Genomic DNA, 21,488 nt, shown 5'->3' on the forward strand with positions numbered 1-21,488 from the left:
AATCCAAAGGTAAATTTATTATCATATAAGAGAAAATTCTCCTCAGGAAGTCCATAATCATGAGCCCTATAAAGGAAGCAGAGCTAGCTTCTGTTACCTTGAGGCAACAATATGCTCAGTCACAAAATTACCTCAAATTACAGTATTTCACAAACACGAAAAAGACTAAAACAAAGAGTCAAGTATTACCTCAGATTTAACAGGCTATGTTGCCATCATAAAATTAACAGCCTCTTAAAAGTTTCTATTCCCTTTGCAATATCTACCCTAATATCTTCACCAAGTTTCTCAGCCAAGGGTTTCTTTGATTTCTTTGGGAAAGAAGAAAGAGAAGAAAATGAAATATATGCTCCTAATGATGGTAAGAAGACTAAAGATTTCAGAAGGATAGCTTTCTAAAACTTTATATCAGTATATTCAGTTACATTAACAGTATAGTCCTGTACATGTCTGCTCATGAGGATCCCCTAATGAGTTCAATGGGACTCACTCCCAGGTCAGTTTTCCATAGGATTGTTACCTAAAGGTGTCATTGCTGAACCCGGGCATCCTCAAAACTTTAAAGACTACACCTTTTAATTGTTGCCTTATGATTAGACATTGAGAAGAATTTGATTTGGTTTGCACTTAAAGGTAAACCTCCCTAAATTCCACTTTCCAAAGCAAAGTGAGAACTGAAAAACATCCATCTGTCAGGATTGTTTGGCTATACTACTACTGTAATTTTAACCTTTGGAGCCACCCTTTACCACTTTCCCATTTTATTTGCAGGTTTCTGTGATCTTTGATGGGTTTTCAAAGCATAGGAAGCTTCCTTAAGACAAGTGAAGGCCATTGGTCCATCTAGCCCAATATTGTCTACTGTGACAGGAAGTGAGATTCCAAGGTTTCCTGCAGGTGCTTTTCCTAGTCCTATCTGGAGATGCTGGGGACTGAACCTGGGACCTTGTACCTGCAGGGCAGGTGCTCTACCTGAGCTGTGGTCTTTCCCCCTTTTGCTTCTTGCTGTTTTAAAAAACACTAGTGGCATTTGATTTAGTGGATAAGAACTTCTCTGAAGTCTCTCAGCCCCACTCACCTCACAGAGTGTTTGTTGTGGGGGAGGAAGGGAAAGGAGAATGTTAGCTGCTTTGAGACTCCTTCGGGTAGTGATAAAGCGGGATATCAAATCCAAACTCTTCTTCTTTTTCTTAATTATCTTCCTTCCTTTCCTACCTTTGTGGGCAGCAACATCTCCTGTGTCCTTCAGCTGTCTTAGATGCTTGTATTGCACACGTTTGACAAAAAGATCACTTACCCAGAAACTCCTCTCCTCAAAGCCAATAAAATTAGAGAGGGGCTGTTTTCTATGCCTGAGGTAGCTCAGCTTGTCTTTCACCATTTCCATCAAGGCAGCCTCGGCACCTGACAAATTGAACACGTCAACACAGTATTGGTACGAGCTTCAGTGTCACCATTCATGAAAGAGAAGAGGAAGGATAGAATAGCTTTGTAAAATGTTGGCGTTTGCACATTTCTATTTTTCTCTTGGCTTACTAAAGAGCACCATGATGAGATCTCCCCAGCTAAAACAGTGTTAGCTTTCATATTTTGTTTCCTATAACTTATCTCCAGCATCGCAAGGGGGGGGGGACCCTCCTGGGACTAGGCCCCTTCTGAATCCAGTTCTGTGTCAGGGATCATATGTTGGAGTGTTTCCCTTCATCAGTAAAATATTCTTGAATACAGAATGCAAGCATGACAGGGAAAAGGCTACGGAAAATCTGATCCTCTGTTATTTTCATTTACCGTATTTTTTGCTCTATAAGACTCACTTTTTCCCTCCTAAAAAGTAGGGGGAAATGTGTGTGCGTCTTATGGAGCAAATGCAGGCTGCACAGCTATCCCAGAAGCCAGAACAACAAGAGGGATCGCTGCTTTCACTGTGCAGCGATCCCTCTTGCTGTTCTGGCTTCTGAGATTCAGAATATTTTTTTTCTTGTTTTCCTCCTCCAAAAACTAGGTGCGTCTTGTGGTCTGGTATGTCTTATAGAGTGAAAAATACGGGTATTTATTTTCAGTATTTATAATTTAAAAATTCCTTCCAGTAGCACCTTAGAGACCAACTAAGTTTGTTATTGGTGTTAGCTTTCATGTGCATGCACACTTCTTCAGATACCTGAAGAAGTGTATCTGAAGTGTATTCTCTAAGGTGCTACTGGAAGGAATTTTTTTATTTTGTTTCAACTACAGCAGACCAACATGGCTACCTACCTATAACCAGTATTTATAAGTTGTCTTTCTGCACCATGTCCACCCAAGGTGGCAAACAGCAGTACAACAAGGAAACCCAACCCAACCCAATTTCCCCAAATAGAACCCCCAAATGTATGAGATTGGTATAAAATCAGTATAAAATTATTTCCAAAGCCACAACAGTAAAACTCTAAAATATGTTTGTATTTTTTTAATCTGAGACCAATCTGTATTCTGAAGAGAACTGTATCAGATGAATGACTGTCTAGAAGCCCATACTCATTTATCCAAGAATCCAGTTGCTAGAATTCCAGGCTGTAGCCTAAGGAATTATTCCAAATTATAAAGATCTTCCATAGGTAAATTGATCCATCTCTTCCTTCTGCCACTCTGCCCAAAATCACAATATCCTAAATCCAAATTATCCACAATCCATATCTATTTAGTACATGCCTTGAAAACCTCACAGAATGGAGATTTCACAACCTGCCTAGACAGACTGTTTTGTTACTGAACTGTTCATATGGTTAGGAAGTCATTTTCCTACACAGACAGCAAACCTGCAACTCTGAAAGCTACGTACCCTTTCCTGAAGCTTAAACACATTGCTTCTTCCTCTCTCCTTGGTATAGTGGGAACAACCACCGTATTGTTTTCAAGACTGAAGTACTTCTGATGCCCTCCTTTTGCGTGAGAACACAAGTTGTGTAATTTCCTCCGTTTTCTTTATTAGTCAGCTACTCAAGCATGTGAATTGAGAGTTTCATCACCCCTTGTTGAATTCACACTGGCAAATATTCACAATGGGTAGATTCTCAAGGGATGTCTACTGCTACACAGACAGCAAACCTGCAACTCTGAAAGCATAATATGTTTTTCTCCTGTTCTGAAAACATAAATACTTAAGGATGTAACAACATATTGATGGTGTTAGAGAGTTATAGAATGATAGTGCTGAAAGGAAACAGAAGGTCCTATTGTCCAACCCCCAACTAGAAAGCTGTACCATCCATTCTGTGATTTATTATTATCCAAACCTCTTATTCACACTCACAGTGAGTTTTTGATAGAACTACTCCTGATGATTCAGGAGAGAAAGCAAATACACACTATCAAAAGTTTAAAAGTAAGTTAAAATGTAACTTCCATTGCAAGTGTCACCATGTCTCCTTGGAAGTCCCAATGAATTCGTTGGGGCTTACTCCAAGGTAAATGCAGTTAAGATTGCATTCTAAGGCCAATAGCACATGCTCCAAATACAGGCAGGGCACCACCTCCCTACGGCAGGTGATCTGTACATCTCCAAGAGTAAATACATATCATTTCACTTTCACTCTTTCTTTCACCCTCTTTTGCAGAATGTAGAAAGCTCCTCACAAATAGATGTAGACTAGGAGTATTACACACATGCATGTACATCACTTGAACTGTCTACATTTGATCACTGTAAATAGAGAACTGGAAGCTAAATATATGAACTGACCCACTGGAAACAACTGAGATGATGTGAATATTCTGTCGGTGCTGTTTTATTTGTAATTGCACATTCACACATGCCGGCCATCAATGGATATTATAATTATCACATGATGACTATCCATGTCCCCAGTTCCATGAAGTGTTATTATTTGTTCTATCAGCTAATTTTCTTCAGCATGCATTGTTTTCTAAGGCACACAAGTTCTAAGCTATTGAACATAAGCGCCCCTCCTCCTCTGTGGTCTATGTGGCTGTTCTTGTTGGAACAGCTCTATGGCATTTATTCAAGGAGGGAAGGAATTGCTTTTTCAGTGATCATGATTTGGCAAGGGGAAAGCCAGGAAAGGATGCCCAGATTCAGTCTGTCAGGCCCATTTTTTTCCTCATCAGTTTCAACAGCAAATTTATTTTGCCATTTTCAGGAAGATGTGGAACATACTCATACACTTGCTTGATACTGAGCTGGAATCTGAAATTCATTTAAATTCATGAAAGGAAGAAGCCATAACAGTCTGAGAGTGTAGCTCTTCTCTTACTCACTCTCACTGAAAAAGGTACTTAAACAGTGATCTGAATGGGTAACTTGTATGTAAAATTGACTTTGGAAGTTGCAAGAAAACAAAAATGTACCATATTGACTAAAATGCCCTCCTTCTGCTGTACAAACATGTCCGTGATATACTTCTGAAAATACAATTATTCTGTGTATGTGTTATTAAAGATCCAGTGTAGTGGTGAGGCTGTTGGATTAGGAACTAGGAAGCCAGGGTTCAAATTCCTACTCCAGCATGATGCTCTCTGAATGACCTTGGGCCATTCATAGTCTCTCAGCCTAATATTGAGAAGATAGAGAAATACTATTGGATGAGAAGAGAGAAGGCGGAACTACTCAACACCTATTTTGCCTCTGTCTTCACCCAAAAGGAAGGCAGTGTACAACCTGATGATAACAGAATAACTGATGCAAGGAAGGAACTTCAGCCCAAGATAGGAAAAGAGGTGGTAAGGGAACATCTAGCCTACTTTAAATGAATTCAACTCTCATAGCCGCTGTCTATAATCTTCCAGGATACTCCTGTTATTTCCTTGTGTCATTAACCTTTTGGTGGAGGAGTGGTATCTTTATTGAGGTGTTGTTGTTTTTTAAAAAGCTTATAATATCCTGTCCCCAAGCTTTGTGTTCTCTTGTAATAGCAGATAGACTTCAAACTCCAAGGATGGATGAGGAGCAACTTTAAGTCCCCTAACCATTCTAAAACTGAGGGCCTAGGCCAAGAATAATGCTTGAAAACCCAGGTGGCTGAGGAGGCTAGATTCTTAGGTCCCTGAGGACAAGCAAGATGAGTTTCTTGTCCTTTTTCCAGGACTGCCAATTAACTCTTCCTGGTCCTGCAGTCAGCCCAGTTCCCTTCCGTGTTCTTATCTGAAGATGCCTCCACTAAATTAAATAAGTAAAGGTTCCATATGGATTCCAGATGCTTAATGCATAACTGGGGGGGGGGGAGATATAGAGCATAAATAACCATCAAGATCACATTCCAAAATGCAAAGCATTAACAAGCTGGAAAGAAAAGGCTGTGGAATAAAATCCCTTGAAATTAAGTAATGCAAGGAAGGATAAGAAAACAGATTCTCCCTATACCTGTCCATTTCTCCATTAGCGATTTTCCAGATGACCAGAGTCTTGGTTACAAACTACCTCAGACAGGATTTTTAGGAAAGTGTTTCTTTGGTTGAATGAATAATCATTAAATGTTGGGCTCTGAGCTATAGCATATCCCGTTCGATTTTTGAAAGTACTTAGCATGATGCCCCCATAGGATAAAGTGAACAGTTTTAAGAGCCAAATTGCATGAGAGTACATTATAATTTCAGTTCATTCTTTCTTTTTCTCGCAGTAGAGGGGGAAAGTGGATGTAAACCTTTCCTCATAATAAGAAAGGATGCCAGTAGCTTTCGTAATTTCAAAAGGTGCCAGAAGATAATGGCAGGGAACTATGAATATAGCAATTGGCTACTGAGAGTAAAATCTGGGTTCTACATTTATGTGACATTTGATTTTCTCTAAAGGTAATCATTTCAGGGGCTACAAAAATACTCACAAGCCCACTTTCACCTTTCACTCTTTTGCACATCTTTCCATACCCATGTGCAGCCATTGTTTCTGGTGCTTGCAATAATATAGGTCAAGGATGGGAAACTTGTGGTCCTTCAGATGCTACTGGACTCCTGTCTAGGGTTGCCATATTTCAAAAAGTGAAAAGTGTTGAGCTTTTTTGTGAAACCTCAAAAGAAAATCAAGATTTCTACACTACTGACATGGGCTGCCATTTGAGAACCAGATACAGCCTATGTCTGGGAAATTCCAGACGTATGGCAATCCTACTCTCATCTGGGGGCAGCTAAACTAAATTTGGGGGCGCTGGGTGGATCTTTGCACCCCGGTGGCTCATATGCTAAAGACGGCCCTGGGGCCAACGTTCTCTGTGGATGCACATCCAAATATGTGATATGATGTAAGAAACCAGAGGCCTTCCTTTTGGGCATTGTTGGCCAAATGGTGCCAAAGAAGGACAGAACTTTCTTTATGTATGCAACAACAGCAGCAAGAATACTCATCACAAAGTACTGGAAGACACAGGATTTGCCCACTCTGGAAGAATGGCAGACGCAACTGATAGACTACATGGAACTGGCTGAGATGACTGGCAGAATTCGAGACCTGGGAGAAGAGACGGTGGAAGAGGACTGGAAGAAATTTAAAGACTTTACAAAAACATCATAAGCTATATGAATGCTAAGAGAATACACGATAAAAAACAACATGGCATCAGTAACCTAGTTGTAGGATGTATGACTAAGTGATGTTTAAGAAAATGGTGGAATCTGAGGTAATATTATACTTAAGTTAACCAGTTTAGTATATGATAAAAATATTGGAAATTGGGGATATAATATTTGAGAACTACAAAATAAGATTTGAAATAGGGTAATAATTTGCTGCTTGTAACTATATGACTGAGAACGCAGGAAAGGGTGATGTGAGGAAGTCCAAAGGTTATGAGAATATGATTAATGGATAAATTGATTTTGATGTATTCATTCTTTCTTTACTTTCTAATTTTCTTCTGTTCTTTTCTGTTCTGCTTTATGGTGATGGTATTGTATATGTTTGTTGGTGTGTTTTGTGTTCAAAAAATGCAATAAATTTAAAAAAAACAAAAAAAACCCAAATATGTGATATGATGATAGTTCAATGCAGGGGAAGAGCTCAGTGGTACAGCATTTGTTTTGTATGCAGATGGTCGCAATTTCAATCTCCGGCAGTTGCCAGTATGATTGGAAACACTAGAGAGTTACTGTCAATCAGTGTAGACAACACCAAGCTCAGTAGACCAACGGATTCATCTGGTATAAGGCAGCTTCTTGCCTTCCTGTGTCTACAATGGCACCTGCATTTGGATGTGTATCCAGATGTCAATCCAAATACATTCCTAAATCAGGTTGCCATTCCTCTGCAGTGTGCATCCCAACATAAAGGTGCATCTTGTAAAGGGAGCATGTTCCCCTTCCCCCCGACTGGATGCAAAACTTGTGGGATATGGGGAGCTGTTTGTAGCTGCTGGAGGTAAAAATGTTTCAGCTCAGCGCTAAGACCATCCAAGCTAAAAAGACTCAGCTAGCACTGGGGAAGTTTGAGGGCACAAGGAGAAGGGGACGGCAGAGGACAAGATGGTTGGACAGTGTTCTCAAAGCTACAAACATGAGCTTGACCAAGCTGCGGGAGACAGTGGAAGACAGGAGTGCCTGGCATGCTCTGGTCCATGGGGTCACGAAGAGTCGGACACGACTAAACAACTAAACAAAAACAACAACAGCACTGCTCAAATAGAATCAGTTCATTAAAGGAGAATCAGTGGAAAATTTTAAGTTCCCAATGGGGCCTGATAATATGCAAGCATATCGTATTTTATTGCTTGGAAGTGTGCTTGGTGTGAAAATTCCTTAATTGATTGATTGATTGATTGATTGATTAGATTTAAAAGCTTAAAAGTTTCCGTCTGTATCAGTCTCACTCTCACAAAAAGAATAAACGGATATTCTATCCTAAGGGTAGGGAATTTGTCTCCCCTGCCCTGCCACACACCACAGATATTGTTAGACACTGAGCATGCTGTCTGAGGCCCATAGCATTTGGAGGGTCACAGTCTTCCCATCCCTGTTCTAAACTAAACAAACCCACAAAGTGGAAATTCTTAATGGCAAGGTCAAAGAGTGACATGCCCAATGCTGCTTTGTGATTTCCTGGCTGGGCAAGCATTCAATTCATCTCCAGGTCCAACATTCTGTCTTTTGGATTGCATTTGTCCTCAGTCCATGTCTCTGTTATCTTTGTGAGTCACTCAGAGAATGATGTTATTGGGCTTCCAACATAAATGCTGCAACTAAATAAGTAAGTAAATAAACTGAAAAATTGCCCAAGCATTTTAGCTTTTTTTTAAAAAAAACACCAGAATGCTCAGAAAAGGAATGACTATGTGCAGTATTTGTGTGTCACCAACAAATTAATGGCAGTTCCCACATACAAGTCTTTTAGCATGTGCAAATAGCAAAAAGAGAGAGAAACGGGAGTGAGGGTTTTTTTGGAGATCTGCAAATGAAAAAGAGTGGTGTTGTCTTCATGTTCTGCTTCTTGGGGCCTCCCATAGACACCCAGCAGGGCTGTTTTTAATCCTTTAGTCAAATATGGTGAAATGGCTTTAGAAAACAGCAATGATATTGGATTGTGGGGTAGGCAGGGCCATGCACATATTTTGCATGAAAAATCAGGGTTCCAAAATGTGCAAGTACCTCCACAACTACATGAGGCTTCCCCACCGCAGACCATCATCCTTTAAGTTGTGTAAGGGTCTGAGCTAGCACATTCACACATCTTCTCTGTCCTTGTGGGTTCATTTAAGCGCTGTTATGAATGCCTGAATAGGGCTACAGAAGTCAGGGCAAGGGCAGCAAACTCCTCTGCCATGTGTTGAAACCACACACATGCCAAACATGTGCAAAAGGACTTTTGGCTTAGGTCAACTTTTATACGGTGGATTGCCATGATGTGATCATAGATAGCTAGCATATTAGAGTCAAGGGCTATAGTCTAGTCGTTTCCTTCACATGCTAGATTTCTGCTTAGGTAAAGCAAATAAGTACATGCTTATTTTCTCTCACCAAAATCAATGAAATTTGTACGTCCTTGACCAATGCCATTGTGCTCATTAGTTAAGAAACTTGCTGAATTATCCCTTGGCCTTTTTCCAAGTTTTTTTTCTTTCCCCTAGAAAATAAACATGAAACAGAATATCATAAGACAACGATGATCTCTAAATCATTTAGTGCATGCTTCAAACAATCAATTTAGTCACCATGTTACCATTCATTCCATGGAAGGAAATTTATAGACAGTTGCTATAGATCTGGCCCTTCACATTTGCATTTACTTCATCTGCAGAATCCTATACTTTTCAAGTAGTCGCATTGTTCATACCATGCACAATTGCTTTTAATGCAAGAAGCGATTCTCACGTATAAAGTCCTAGTACTGGAAAGATTGGGATTCCAACCAAACTTATGCATGCCACCTGGAATGCAGCCTTTTCAATAGACTTTGATTGATTGTGACAGTTTATATCCGCCAAGAGATCCTACCCATAACAGGAGAACTGCCTGCATTTTATATACCTTGAATTCAGCTAGACTGGATTTATATGTCTGAATGCAAAGCAGGCAGGAAACCTTTTGGACACTGGACAGGAAGTCTTGTGAAAGGCAAATTCTTGAGCTTTTCATTCAGTCACACTTGTTTAAATTCCTTTGGGAAAGGTATATTTTTTCACAGCCTTTGGCATCCTGCAAATTCAAGCTGTGGCTATTCATGCCCACGCACAATACTGACTACTGTGGCATGGAAGCCTGTATAGATTGTCCCCATGCAATAAGGGGGGAAGGGGGGGGGAGAGAAAACTTTATTTAGTTGCAGTACGTCTCACTGCTTTCATCTTTGAATGCCCGGGCAAAGATTTTCATAGAAATGCAAACATTTCATTTAGAAGTATTGATGTGTGTTAGATAAATTACGTAAACAAAGCCAATGTTGATGACAAAAACAGCATCAACAAAAACAGTAGTATTTTTAAATCCTGCAGTTCTCACTAAGCACTGTTTCACTAAGTATAATAGCTTTAAATTACATCCCTTCCCACATCCTACATCCCAAGTAAGTTCTTGTATTGCTGTAAACTCTGGAAACTAAAGAGGAAAGCAAGCAAATGTCTGTGGGTGTTTTGTTCTTTGTTCCCTTTTTTGCATCTCTTATCCCCCACCCCCACCCCACCCCACGAAGTTCTCTTTTCCAGTCCCATGGCTCCATTGGGGATCAAATTGTTTATTTGCAAAAGCACAATTTCATAAATTTATTTAGCATCATTCCATTCCAAAGGCTTGTGTGCACATTTGTCAGTATCTAGAGACCTTCCTTAAACCAAGTCAGATTAACGAACTATCTAACTTAGTTTTGCCTACACTGAATGGTAGCAGTTCTCCAGGGTTTTAGAGAGAGAGATTTCCAACTCTCAGCTGGAAATGTCAAAGTCTGGACACGGGGCCTTTTGTATGTGAAGCACACACTCTACCACCAAGCGGCAGACCTTTCTAATTGCTTCAGCAGAGTTAATCATCATGCTTTCCTATACTTTGCTTTTCAGTTGTGTTCAAGTGGTGAAACAGTAGTTTCATGCATTCTGAGGGCATTCTTTTGTTAAAATACTTACAAACAACTAACACGGAATGGTACTAGCTTTTAAGATGTGTGGTTCATGTTAGGTTTTTAAGGCGTGCACTTCTATGAAGAGTTTTACTTTCCAAACATCTAGTTAACAATGGAGGTGCCATATCAACCCGTTCATCTCGTTTAGCATCCTGTGTCTGGCAGTGTCTGGGTAATACGCAGAGGTGTTGAGTGAAAAGCCACTGTGGTACACCTGGGTAATTGTGTAACATTATATCGTACGCTATAGCAAACACTGCTTTTGACTGCTCCCTTCTGTGATTAATTTAGCCATGTGGCTGAATAATTGATTTCCCATGCATGAGTTGTATTTAATAAGGGTGGAAAAGATTGATATTTCTGAATCTCCAACAACAAATAGTTTAATTTCAATAACATTGTGATGAGGTAGTTTTATGCTTTGGGGCCTTTGTTATTGCGTTGCTTTAAAAAGGAATTATATCACTTACATGCACACACAGATATGTTAAAAGGGCTTATAGGGTGGAGAATCTGAGGCCTGGGGGCCAAATGTGCCCCACATGTCTCTCTAGCTGCTCCTTCCAGGTCACACTCATCAGTGGACTTGTTGTACAACCTGAAGTGTTCTTGCCTGGCTAGAATATGTCCTTGAACTGTGATAATGCTTCTTCCTTGCTTGGATGGAGGATGGTGGTAGAGGAAGATATGCAGAGAAACCCCTGAGTTTTGTGTGGTTGAAATGTATGCCACTATAAAAACACAAGAGTCACATCCTTGATGCTGCCTATTTTTACCTCTGGCCGCACCATGACTGAAATACACTATGGCCCTTGGAAGGTTGTCATAAGGGGATTTGGCCCTCAGGCTGAAAAATATTCTCCACCCCAGCTTTTGGCTTGGGCCAATTTTGGCCAATGTTTCTAGACGACCATAATCTTTAGAATATTATCGATCACATAAGGTGAACCTAAAGAGGCATGAAATGAGACTGTGGGGAGAGGGAGGAATTTAGCTTGACTGGAAGCAAATGGACTTGAGATCTATGCTGTTGTTTTGAGAACCACAAACACAACCTGTTGGTTTGCTGCCTATTTATTATTATTGTTGTTGTTGTTTAGTCGTTTAGTCATGTCCGACTCTTTGTGACCCCATGGACCAGAGCACGCCAGGCACTTCTGTCTTCCACTGCCTCCCACAATTTGGTCAAACTCATGCTGGTAGCTTCAAGAACACTATCCAACCATCTCGTCCTCTGTCATCCCCTTTTCCTTGTGCCCTCCATCTTTCCCAACATCAGGGTCTTTTCCAGGGAGTCTTCTCTTCTCATGAGGTGGCCAAAGTATTGGAGCCTCAGCTTCATGATCTGTCCTTCCAGTGAGCACTCAGGGCTGATTTCCTTAAGAATGAATAGGTTTGATCTTCTTGCAGTCCATGGGACTCTCAAGAGTCTCCTCCAGCACCAGAATTCAAAAGCATCAATTCTTTGGCGATCAGCCTTCTTTATGGTCCAGCTCTCACTTCCATACATCACTACTGGGAAAACCATAGCTTTTACTATACGGACCTTTGTTGGCAAGGTGATGTCTCTACTTTTTAAGATGCTGTCTAGGTTTGTCATTGCTTTTCTCCCAAGAAGCAGGCGTCTTTTAATTTCGTGGCTGCTGTCACCATCTGCAGTGATCATGGAGCCCAAGAAAGTAAAATCTATCACTGCCTCCATTTCTTCCCCTTCTATTTGCCAGGAGGTGATGGGACCAGTGGCCATAATCTTCGTTTTTTTAATGTTAAGCTTCAGACCATATTTTCCACTCTCCTCTTTCACCCTCAATAAAAGGTTCTTTAATTCCTCCTCACTTTCTGCCATCAATGTTGTGTCATCTGCATATCTGAGGTTGTTGATATTTCTTCCGGCAATCTTAATTCTGGCTAGGGATTCATCCAGCCCAGCCTTTCGCATGATGAATTCTGAATATAAATTAAATAAGCAGGGAGACAATATACAGCCTTGTCGTACTCCTTTCCCAATTTTGAACCAATCAGTTGTTCCATATCCAGTTCTAACTGTAGCTTCTTGTCCCACATAGAGATATTATTATTATTATTATTATTATTATTATTATTATTATTATTATTATTATTATTATTATTATTAGGGATCTACTTGCTTCCAGTAGGCTCTGACTGTATATTTGGAAATGAAAGAAAAATTGCAAAGACAGGATAGGCTTCCAGGGGAAACTAAACCTGGTGGCAGTAATCTTGGGTTCCTGGAAAGCATGTGGAGAAGAGAGGGGCATGTCATAGTATTATACTGCAAAATGCATGTTTTGTGACTTCACAGTTTCTCCAAATCCCTCCCCCCCCCCAGTGAAACAAGGCTGTACCTTTGGCCTCCATCAGTTCTCCATTGTAAACAATGGAGTTCACTGTAAACAATGGAGCCATGGCAAAGCTAGGTACATACTCCACACCTTATTCCTGCAAATAGTAAAAGGAGTGTAAATATTTGTTTACTCCTCTTATGTGCACCCCGCCAACATTTGCCCACAGGCAGCTTCATTGGAAAAGAAACACTGCAGGCAACATCATAATTTGCTCACTGTATCAACCTGAAGAAACATGTTTCTTTGGAAAACATTAAAGACTTCTTCATATCTGGAAAGTAAGACCTTCGGAAAGAATACAGAGGCTGTGTACACACAACCATTTACTCTGGATTCAGTACACTCCCACCTTTGGTTTGGGAAGTAGTTTACACAGCACATTAGTCACAATCCATATCTATCATGGATCTATTAAAATTGTGCACCGGATTTGGCCAAGGCCTGAATCCCGGGGCAAATTGGGCCTTTTCCAAGGCTGCCAGGAGCTGGTGCATCAAGCAGTAAGGAGAGGCAAGGATGAGTGATAAGAAGGCAGGGAAACCACAAAAAATTCACATTTAACCAAAAAGCTTGGGCCTCACACTTTCTCTCTGCCTAACTTGGCTCACAGGTTTGTTCTGAGTAGCGGCTGGGGAGAAATTTGATTCAGGTCACATTTAAAGGCAAACCTACCTCATTTTCACTTTCTGATGGAAAATGAGAACAAAAACAAAACCATCTATTGAAATTCGTATTTCTCCAAATTTTGCAGTGCTGTTCTCCAACCAAGCAATGTGCACAAAAATGCACATACTGGGGTAAAATTTGTCTTAACATGCACGTTAGTGAAAATTACCCTGTTGCGTAGATTAGAACCAATCGGCAAGCCCAAGAGGCTATGCATGTATATAAGGAGGAATTTGCACTAGTTTTCATGGGGAGTTTTTTTAAAAGAATATCGCAAACCAAAGTGTAAATGTGCAGAACTGAACTTAAGATTTGAAGAGCAGTATTTGAAAGACCTACATTTTTGCACAATATTCAGATGGAACAAATAAATTGCCTTAAATCACTGCAAATTTACCTTGTCTCTTGGTTAAAACCACTTTTGGTAAGTATTAGGTACTATTGTGTGAGTTGAAATAAGATACTTTTTGTTAACCTGTCAGAGATTCTGGGTTCAGAAAAGTGAAAGGGGGGGGGATGAAAGCCATCTATTCTCTTGTCTGATTCGGGGCCGTCCTACAGTTTGCATGAATATGCTGCCTACCTGTTTCTCCAATTTAGTCAGGAAAGGCTTTTGTTCAAAGCTTCTTCTTTTTTCTTTTTTAAGGCATATAATGTATGTTTCAGAGTTGACACATTGGTAGTGGTGCTTTCATTAACGGCTGAATTTATCTTGTGATGGTGAGGTTGCCATGGTAATTGCCAACTACTAGGAGGTAATTACTTTAGCAAATTCTCATGTAGCTAATCAGAATATGAGACAGACAACCCAAGGGTAGCTTTCAGTATGTACATTCCACTTTCAGAAATTTATTTGTTTTGACAGAGCTAAGGTGGGGCGGGGGGGGGGGAGAGGGAGATTTGCATTGATCACAGTTTTTTGCCATTAGACTCAACATTTGATTCTCTTCTAAATGACACTGGCTGCAATCTTAACCCTGCATCCTGCCTGGCTATGCTTAATATAATAGCAGGTCCACCACCAAATCTGCAGGCCTGCCATGCACATACATCTCAGTAGAGATGCCCTCAAAAACTCACAATGCACAATGTTCCTGCTCAGCTCCTGTTTTCACTTGCTTGGTCTCTCCTGCATTGAACACAGCCCCCACTCCTGTAGCCCCATTTCATTGGATGTCAGGATTCGATAGCCTTCCTTCCACTCTGAACAGAGTAAAGGTGCAAAGACTTTCTGCCTTTGAGCAAGCACTGTTGTCCAGAGCAGGGTCAGGAGAGGCATGCCCACACCATTTTGCGACCCTATCTCTTTCTCTGCTCTATTAGATGTGGCAGCCATTTTGGGTCACGCCACACCGCAACAGCAGCCATTGACACGCACGCTCCACAGCAGCCATTGTGTGACTGGCACCATGGACACTTTCTTCAAATTCCAAATATGCCCATTGCCTCCCCCTGCCCCAACAAATTGGCAAGCCATGGTTTAAGATATTAATAAAGCCATGTTTGGAAAGGGCTGCTCCTCCCCACCATGATCCCATTATCACCATTTAAGGCTTCTGTATCAGTGAAGTTGCACCAGAGTTGAGGCAGTGCCAGCCTAATTATATGCTGGCATCCTTCTTCCTGACATGCTTGCATAATAAGCCCAATGTCAGATCACCTCCAAGATCTGCTGGCACACCAGACTTAGTCAAGTTCCTACTGTCATCCAGCCAGTATAATTCCTGCTCTGTAATTGCCCTGTAGAGGCACAGAGGAATGAGTTTACTTAGTAGTGAATTGTGCACTATTTCTGCTTGCGCACGCCAGTCCTGCCTTCCCCACACAGCAAAGACACACTTGCACACACAAAGACCAATCTAAACAGTGTGTTCCAAAGTTCTAGAACTGCAGAAATTTCCAACTCTGGAAGGTACTTTTTCAACATGTGCCTTTCTGTTGCCCCTAAATTAATCTATTTTTTTAATTGCATAACTGTTTATGTAACGCAGTTCTTGCCAATGCCAGAGGTGATGGGTGTTCCCAAAGTACAATAGTTTGCATTCCATAATATTTATACTATTTTTGAACATGCTGTCCATACACACACACACACACACACACACACACAGTGTATGACTAAGTGTGACCACATATTGTTGTGTGTATGATTAGAGCAAATAAAACTTTTAATCTGCATGGACAAGCTTAGGAAGATGAGAGGATTTCAACCTATATTCATGCTCTAAGAACACACCTGCCCCAGAGCAATGTGAATATAGATCTAGATCCAAACTTGTAGTTTACATGACAGGCCCAAAGGATTGCTATGTCTGATCCTCTAATTCCTACAGAACATATTGAAATCAAGTATACATTCACAGGTCCAAAATCAACTAATTCAGGCACTACTTAAGATGAGCAATCGAAGATAGTAACAAACTCAGGTGTTGACAGCTGACAGGATTAGAGTCAAGGTGGAGACTGAGGTTTGCAGAAGTACAAAAAAACTTTTTTTAAAAAAATCTATGAGGACATCTCCCTGCTCCAAAAATATATCCAGCACCATGAAGACTGAGCATGTTGAGCCACCATAAAATATTAAATGTCACCTAGGACAAAAATGGAGTGGGAAGAAAAATACTCTGCTTGGAAGGAAGGAAAATCTGGGATATCTGGAATCCTGCGGGTGAGGATGCCCTGCAACATTTTGTTGCAGGTTTCACATGTTGTTGTACAAGAGACTATGAGAACCTTAATGCCTGATCTGCATTCATTCTGTGAATGTGAATCTGTACCAGAATTTCCTTGGCCCTGACATAAGTGAAATTAAGCTATAATTAACAATACCTCTTTCTCTAAGCAAAGGAAGGGGAGGGACGTCTTCTAAAATAATGCTTCAGATCCGTCATATACTTTAGGCTGGAAATGACACGCCAATAAGTTAAGTGAAGGGCATGTCACAAATGATTTCCTCCTCATTTTATGCTGTCATTCTTCCCTACAGCTCTGAACTTGGTGCCTGTCAGGTCTAATCAGTCTTGTTGTGTATACTATGCTTGCTTGTGAGCCTCAGCCCAGTCATTAGTTAGTAGTCACCCGGCTGAAGAAAACTTAGTCAATTAATCATACAAATCAATTGATAAAATTAACATATAAATAAAATAAGAGAAAGCATTTTTTAAGCTTGTGACAAAAAGAAGAGTAGACCAGACTGATGAGATGATCATGTTGGAACAATTGATTGGAATCCTGCTTCTATATGCTTGTTTCTGCCCAAATTCTAACACCTTGGAAGCACAACTCTTTTTACAGAAGCTTAGGCAGGGACAGAATCCACAATCCCTTCCACACACTGAGGTCACTGAGGGAGGCACTTTTGCATGCCCACCCCCATCTGAGGGATGATTGGATCATCCTATTCCCATTCCACATCATCTGTGTTTGTCTCAATAATAGATCCCATCAATCCCATTCTTGGCAGATCTTTGTTTTAAAAATGCATAAAAATTCACATTTAAATTGTATACATATTATGTGCATTCTGCCCCTGAAGTTTACATTTTTGAATGATTTCCAGTGCACTAACTCGAAAAAATATATACATGGGAAAATAAGATTTTGGGGGAAGACCCAAACTGCATTGCAAAATTCAGAGAAGTTTGTGATCCAATTAATAGGTGCATTCTGATCTAATTCAGGACCAGATAATTACTTCAGTTTACTTCAAGGTGAAAAAATGAACTTATTTATCCTCCATCTTTGGGTGTGGCTGGCAGCAATGCAAGAGAGGACTTCCTCCATGGCAGCCTCCTTTGGAACTCCCTGTCCTAGGGATCCATATTGCAACTTTCCGAAAACTTATTTTCCTAATACTTTGTTCTTACTGTTGACTGATTTTATCTGTACTCTTTTTGTTGTCATTCGGGTGACTGTAATTTTTCTGTTAATTTTCTTGGCTGTTGTGTTTGTTTTAAACCTGTTTTAAAACCAGTGGTGAAAGGTTGAGCAGTTAGTATTAGTGGTTAAATTACCTAATAAGCTCAAACTTCTAGGTGAACACCTCTTTTGACCATTTACTGTTTCTTTGCTATTAGCTTCAAGGGTAAAAACCACCTTCCTAGGGGCCATGTCTAACTTACAATTCACACAATGAGTATCTACTAAAACACTTACTTTGTGCAATTTCATTCCATTGATCAATCACTTATTTGGTTTCCATACTGAATCTTAAGACTGGACTTAATCTTTTTTATTTTAAAAAAATAACTGAATGAAAATGTTATTCATATAGTACTTATAAATGCAGCACTTTATGTCCTGTGACATAAGTGTTAGGAAGTCCCTTGCCGATCCATGCTGTCCCCCATTTTGTTCATCATTTATCTGGTTATTTCATTGCATTCCCAAATGCCACCTTTGATCCACCAGTGTGCTGTATCTGTGCTGACCAAGCTATAATTTGAGCACACAGTGAAGGGGATTTAATAATGAGTGCTGCAAAAGGCATCTGCCCAAGAACCAAAAGGGCCATGCCCACCACAATTCTGAGTAGAACCACGGTAGGCAGACCGTATGCTTGTCAAATCTAATTCATTTTTACTAGAACCCCCAGATCTACAGTATCAATCAGTACCAACTGCAAAAGACATATTGTTAGAATAAAAGAACTATTTTGAGCCTAGCAATTGCCTACCCCCCCCACCAGTACCAGAACTGAAGCAAGCCCAGTCCTTTCACACAAAAGCTACTCCTGGCTCATCATCATCATTTCAGCACCCTAATTTAAGTGGGGGAAATCATTTTGCTGCTGCCATTGTTAATCTTTTGCAGATCACTCAGAGATCTACCAATCGATCCTAATCTACCTCATTCCCACCCTTGAGTAGACTATGATAGAGCAACCAATAATAACCTCATGTATATATAACAAAGCTATCAGATAAATCACTTCCAGCAACTAAACTTGGCAAACCACCTTACCAACCAAGCCATTCTACACATTATGTGAGGCATGCCACTGTAGATTGGGGTGTGAATGTGCCACATTTCTGAAAGTCCTGCTTAAATTGTTCCATTTGTATTGTTTACTAAGCTGTATCCCAGCGTATTGGCTTTGTCACATTCAAGAAGGAAAAATTTAAGAATAGGACACACACAACCCACTTGTGGCTGGGGAAACTCACCCAGATGGGTGGGGTATAAATAATAAATTATTATTATTATTACTTGCAGTCTGAAGCACTGCTAGCCAGAAAACTTCCCTTCGCCTTCAGTCTACACCATGTGTAGAACAGCTCACAGGCCGAGTCAAACAACATTTTGCCCTGCTGAAAGAGTCATGTGAATTAGCCCAGTGATTCTCACAAGCTGAGCTCTCCCCCCCCCCCTCATGCCGTTTTGGCAGCAATATAATCAGATCACTTCCTAGTTTAACTTGTGTATAAACAGTGACCCTATTTATACTTCCCAGCAATCTTTCCTCTTAGTAGCAGGATTACTAATTGCTGGTTTACAACTCTTTCCTCCCTGAAGCTGTAGGACCAGTGGAATTTGGCTCCCCTCCAGATTTTGTCTTGCAGGAGACAGACATTTCCAGTTCTGCTCCGCCCTTGCTAAAGTGAAGCTGAGGCAACAGAGAGAGGAGACGTTTTGCTGCACAGGCACACACAGACCTTTGTTTATACAGCTTGATTGTTGACAGCACACTCACACAAGAATGGAAGTTCAGAGGGTGACCTGGCTCTCTAATCTCTGTTAATGTTTATCTAAAAACAGAATGATGGATTTATTGATGCAGCCCTAGCCTTGTAAAGTTATGTGTGGTTTCCACTAGGAAATTGTTTATTAAATGTTCAACTAAGGCTGGCCTGACTTTATCTGGAGGCAAATAACATACTGTTGTGTGTTTGGCGGAACTTGACTTGCCAGATGTCAGCTAGACCTACATTCTGGAGGTTGCATTGGGAGGATGGATTGCCTTTCTGGGGAAAATACAGCTCTGTGCATTGGAAACTTGGGTATCTGGCCACTATAGATGGATACGCAAGATCTTTCACACACAAAATTCAGAAAATTGTGGAGAGCTTTCCTGAGTGAATCCAAGGCCTGGAGAAATCTGCCACCTATCAGTCTCTTAAATCTGCCTGTATTTAAACGAAATCTTTGCCTTAAATGAATAGATGCAGGGACAAAAAATGGTGGGTAACGTTGCTCCCCTGCATCGCATAGTGGAAGGAGCCAGCAATTCTTTCCCACCTTAGATTTCAATCCAAGCTGCAGAAGGATTCAGGGGCATGTAAAACTCATTTCTCCTTTGAGGTTGGCTTTTGCAAGGCCCCACAGTTCTTTTCTGAGCCCTGCTTGGGAGGACACCAACATTTCTTCCATCAATACATTTTTCTGATCAGATCAGACTAAGGAAAGTAAATATATAGGAAAGCACCTCACAGCTGCAGCCAGAACTGCATTACACAACTTTCACAGCCTCTTTGATATCCTGAGTTCCACAGATCCCTCATCCCTGCATTTAGCTGTATGTGGATAGGTTCTGTATGCATGATCTGGAACCCTTCAAAGAAGCAGGGTCCCTGATCATGCATGTACAAGATGTACGCGCAGAGGCTGTATGCACACAGAACCCATGCTCAGAGATGAGAAATGCATAGAAGTCAGGAGCAGAGCAGTGGAATCGATGTGTTCTGACTGTAGAAAAAGCTTTTGTATTACAAACATCTGAGAGCTGGAGCTAATCGTACCTCCTCAAAGTGCATACCTGCTTCTCAGGCTTCAGGATACATTGTGAATATGCACAAAGGACTTGTGAATATGTAGCACAGTGAGGAACCTTTGGATAGATTTCTCTTTTTCCTTCAAAGCATCAGATTACCCGAAGTTAATTCAGGTGAAACCTTTTCCTCAACAATATCTTGAATCCAAGCACTCTGCAGTAACAGTAATTCATGTCCACCTCAACATATTTGACGTACCCTTGAAAATAGCTTAAGATGATATTGAGTGAATGGTTATTTTGAAAGAAAGGCTTTTCCTGTTTAAAGCAACTCTCCCATTGTCTTATTTTCAAAGGCAAAGGCTATTTGCTGTTCCTGAGATGTATTTTACATGTGAATCCAAAAGCCTCTTAAGCATAATCAGAGGGAAGTCAGGTTGCTTAGAGCAAAGCTTTCATAAGGCCTCACAACTGGGTTATTTTAATCTTCTAAAGCGTCTCTTAATTTGGACCAGAATGACAGCAACAGTAATTGGAAGATGAGTCACTGGATACACTTTAGGTGAGACATCACCAGTAACAGAAGGCCAAGAAACAGGGCTTTTTTTAAAAAAAAAAAAGATAGAAAGATAGAGACTTGCTTTTATTTTGCCTCTGGGCTTGTAGCTGTCAGTTTGGAAGTATTTATACTGGCGCCATTCATGTCAGGATTGCTGGCATTTCCATTAGAATTTCTGTTTGTACCATGATTTTCAAGTCATTATCAATATTTTTTATATGAGCTGGTCTTCAACTAAAAGTTGAAAAACAAACCAAGCAAATACCAAAAATTGTTCTTATGTTTTGGACACCAGATTAAAAACAATCCTAAACCAGTCTACTCAGAAGTAATACTGTGGCCAATAGGGCTTACACCACCAGTGTGTTGCCTTAAACTGCAATCCTATATCCACTTACCTGATAAAACATCCCTTTGAGTTCCATTAATTTGCTTCTGAGTAAATATGTGCTTTCTTTTAATAACAATAATCTAGGTTGTTATACAATACATGCTCTCTTTAACACATCAATAAGTTAAGCACTGGTTTTGTAATCTTCCTCACCCTGTAATTTTATTAAGTGTATAATGTGTGGCAATACAGGATTCAATCAGAATAACAACACATTGCTGCTGCTTTATAAATTTTTAGTAATAGTAGTTGTGGGTAGTCGTGGTTGA

General features: G+C 40.4%; 1 protein-coding gene and 1 long non-coding RNA gene across 3 annotated transcripts in view; one reads left to right on the top strand and one right to left on the bottom strand.

The window, feature by feature from the left end:
* LOC308594782 overlaps positions 1-21,488 on the top strand; it is a 139,118-nt gene that overhangs the window by 16,478 nt on the left and 101,152 nt on the right. The window lies entirely within an intron of this gene.
* Positions 1-21,488, bottom strand: part of LOC308594762 (uncharacterized protein) — a 95,697-nt gene that overhangs the window by 2,640 nt on the left and 71,569 nt on the right. The window contains exons 4-5 of one of the 2 annotated variants that reach the window (XM_081208226.1): positions 1,298-1,404; positions 190-311 (exon numbers count right to left, since the gene is read on the bottom strand). In XM_081208226.1, the coding sequence (XP_081064352.1) occupies positions 216-311; positions 1,298-1,404 (203 nt within the window). In that variant the 3' untranslated portion in view covers positions 190-215. Of the gene's footprint in view, positions 1-189; positions 312-1,297; positions 1,405-12,674; positions 12,778-21,488 lie in introns of those variants that run through there. The other variant, XR_014011581.1, reaches the window with a different exon arrangement.

The sequence above is a fragment of the Podarcis bocagei genome, assembly GCF_964188305.1.
Source record: "Podarcis bocagei genome assembly, chromosome: 9".
Lineage (NCBI taxonomy): Eukaryota > Metazoa > Chordata > Lepidosauria > Squamata > Lacertidae > Podarcis > Podarcis bocagei.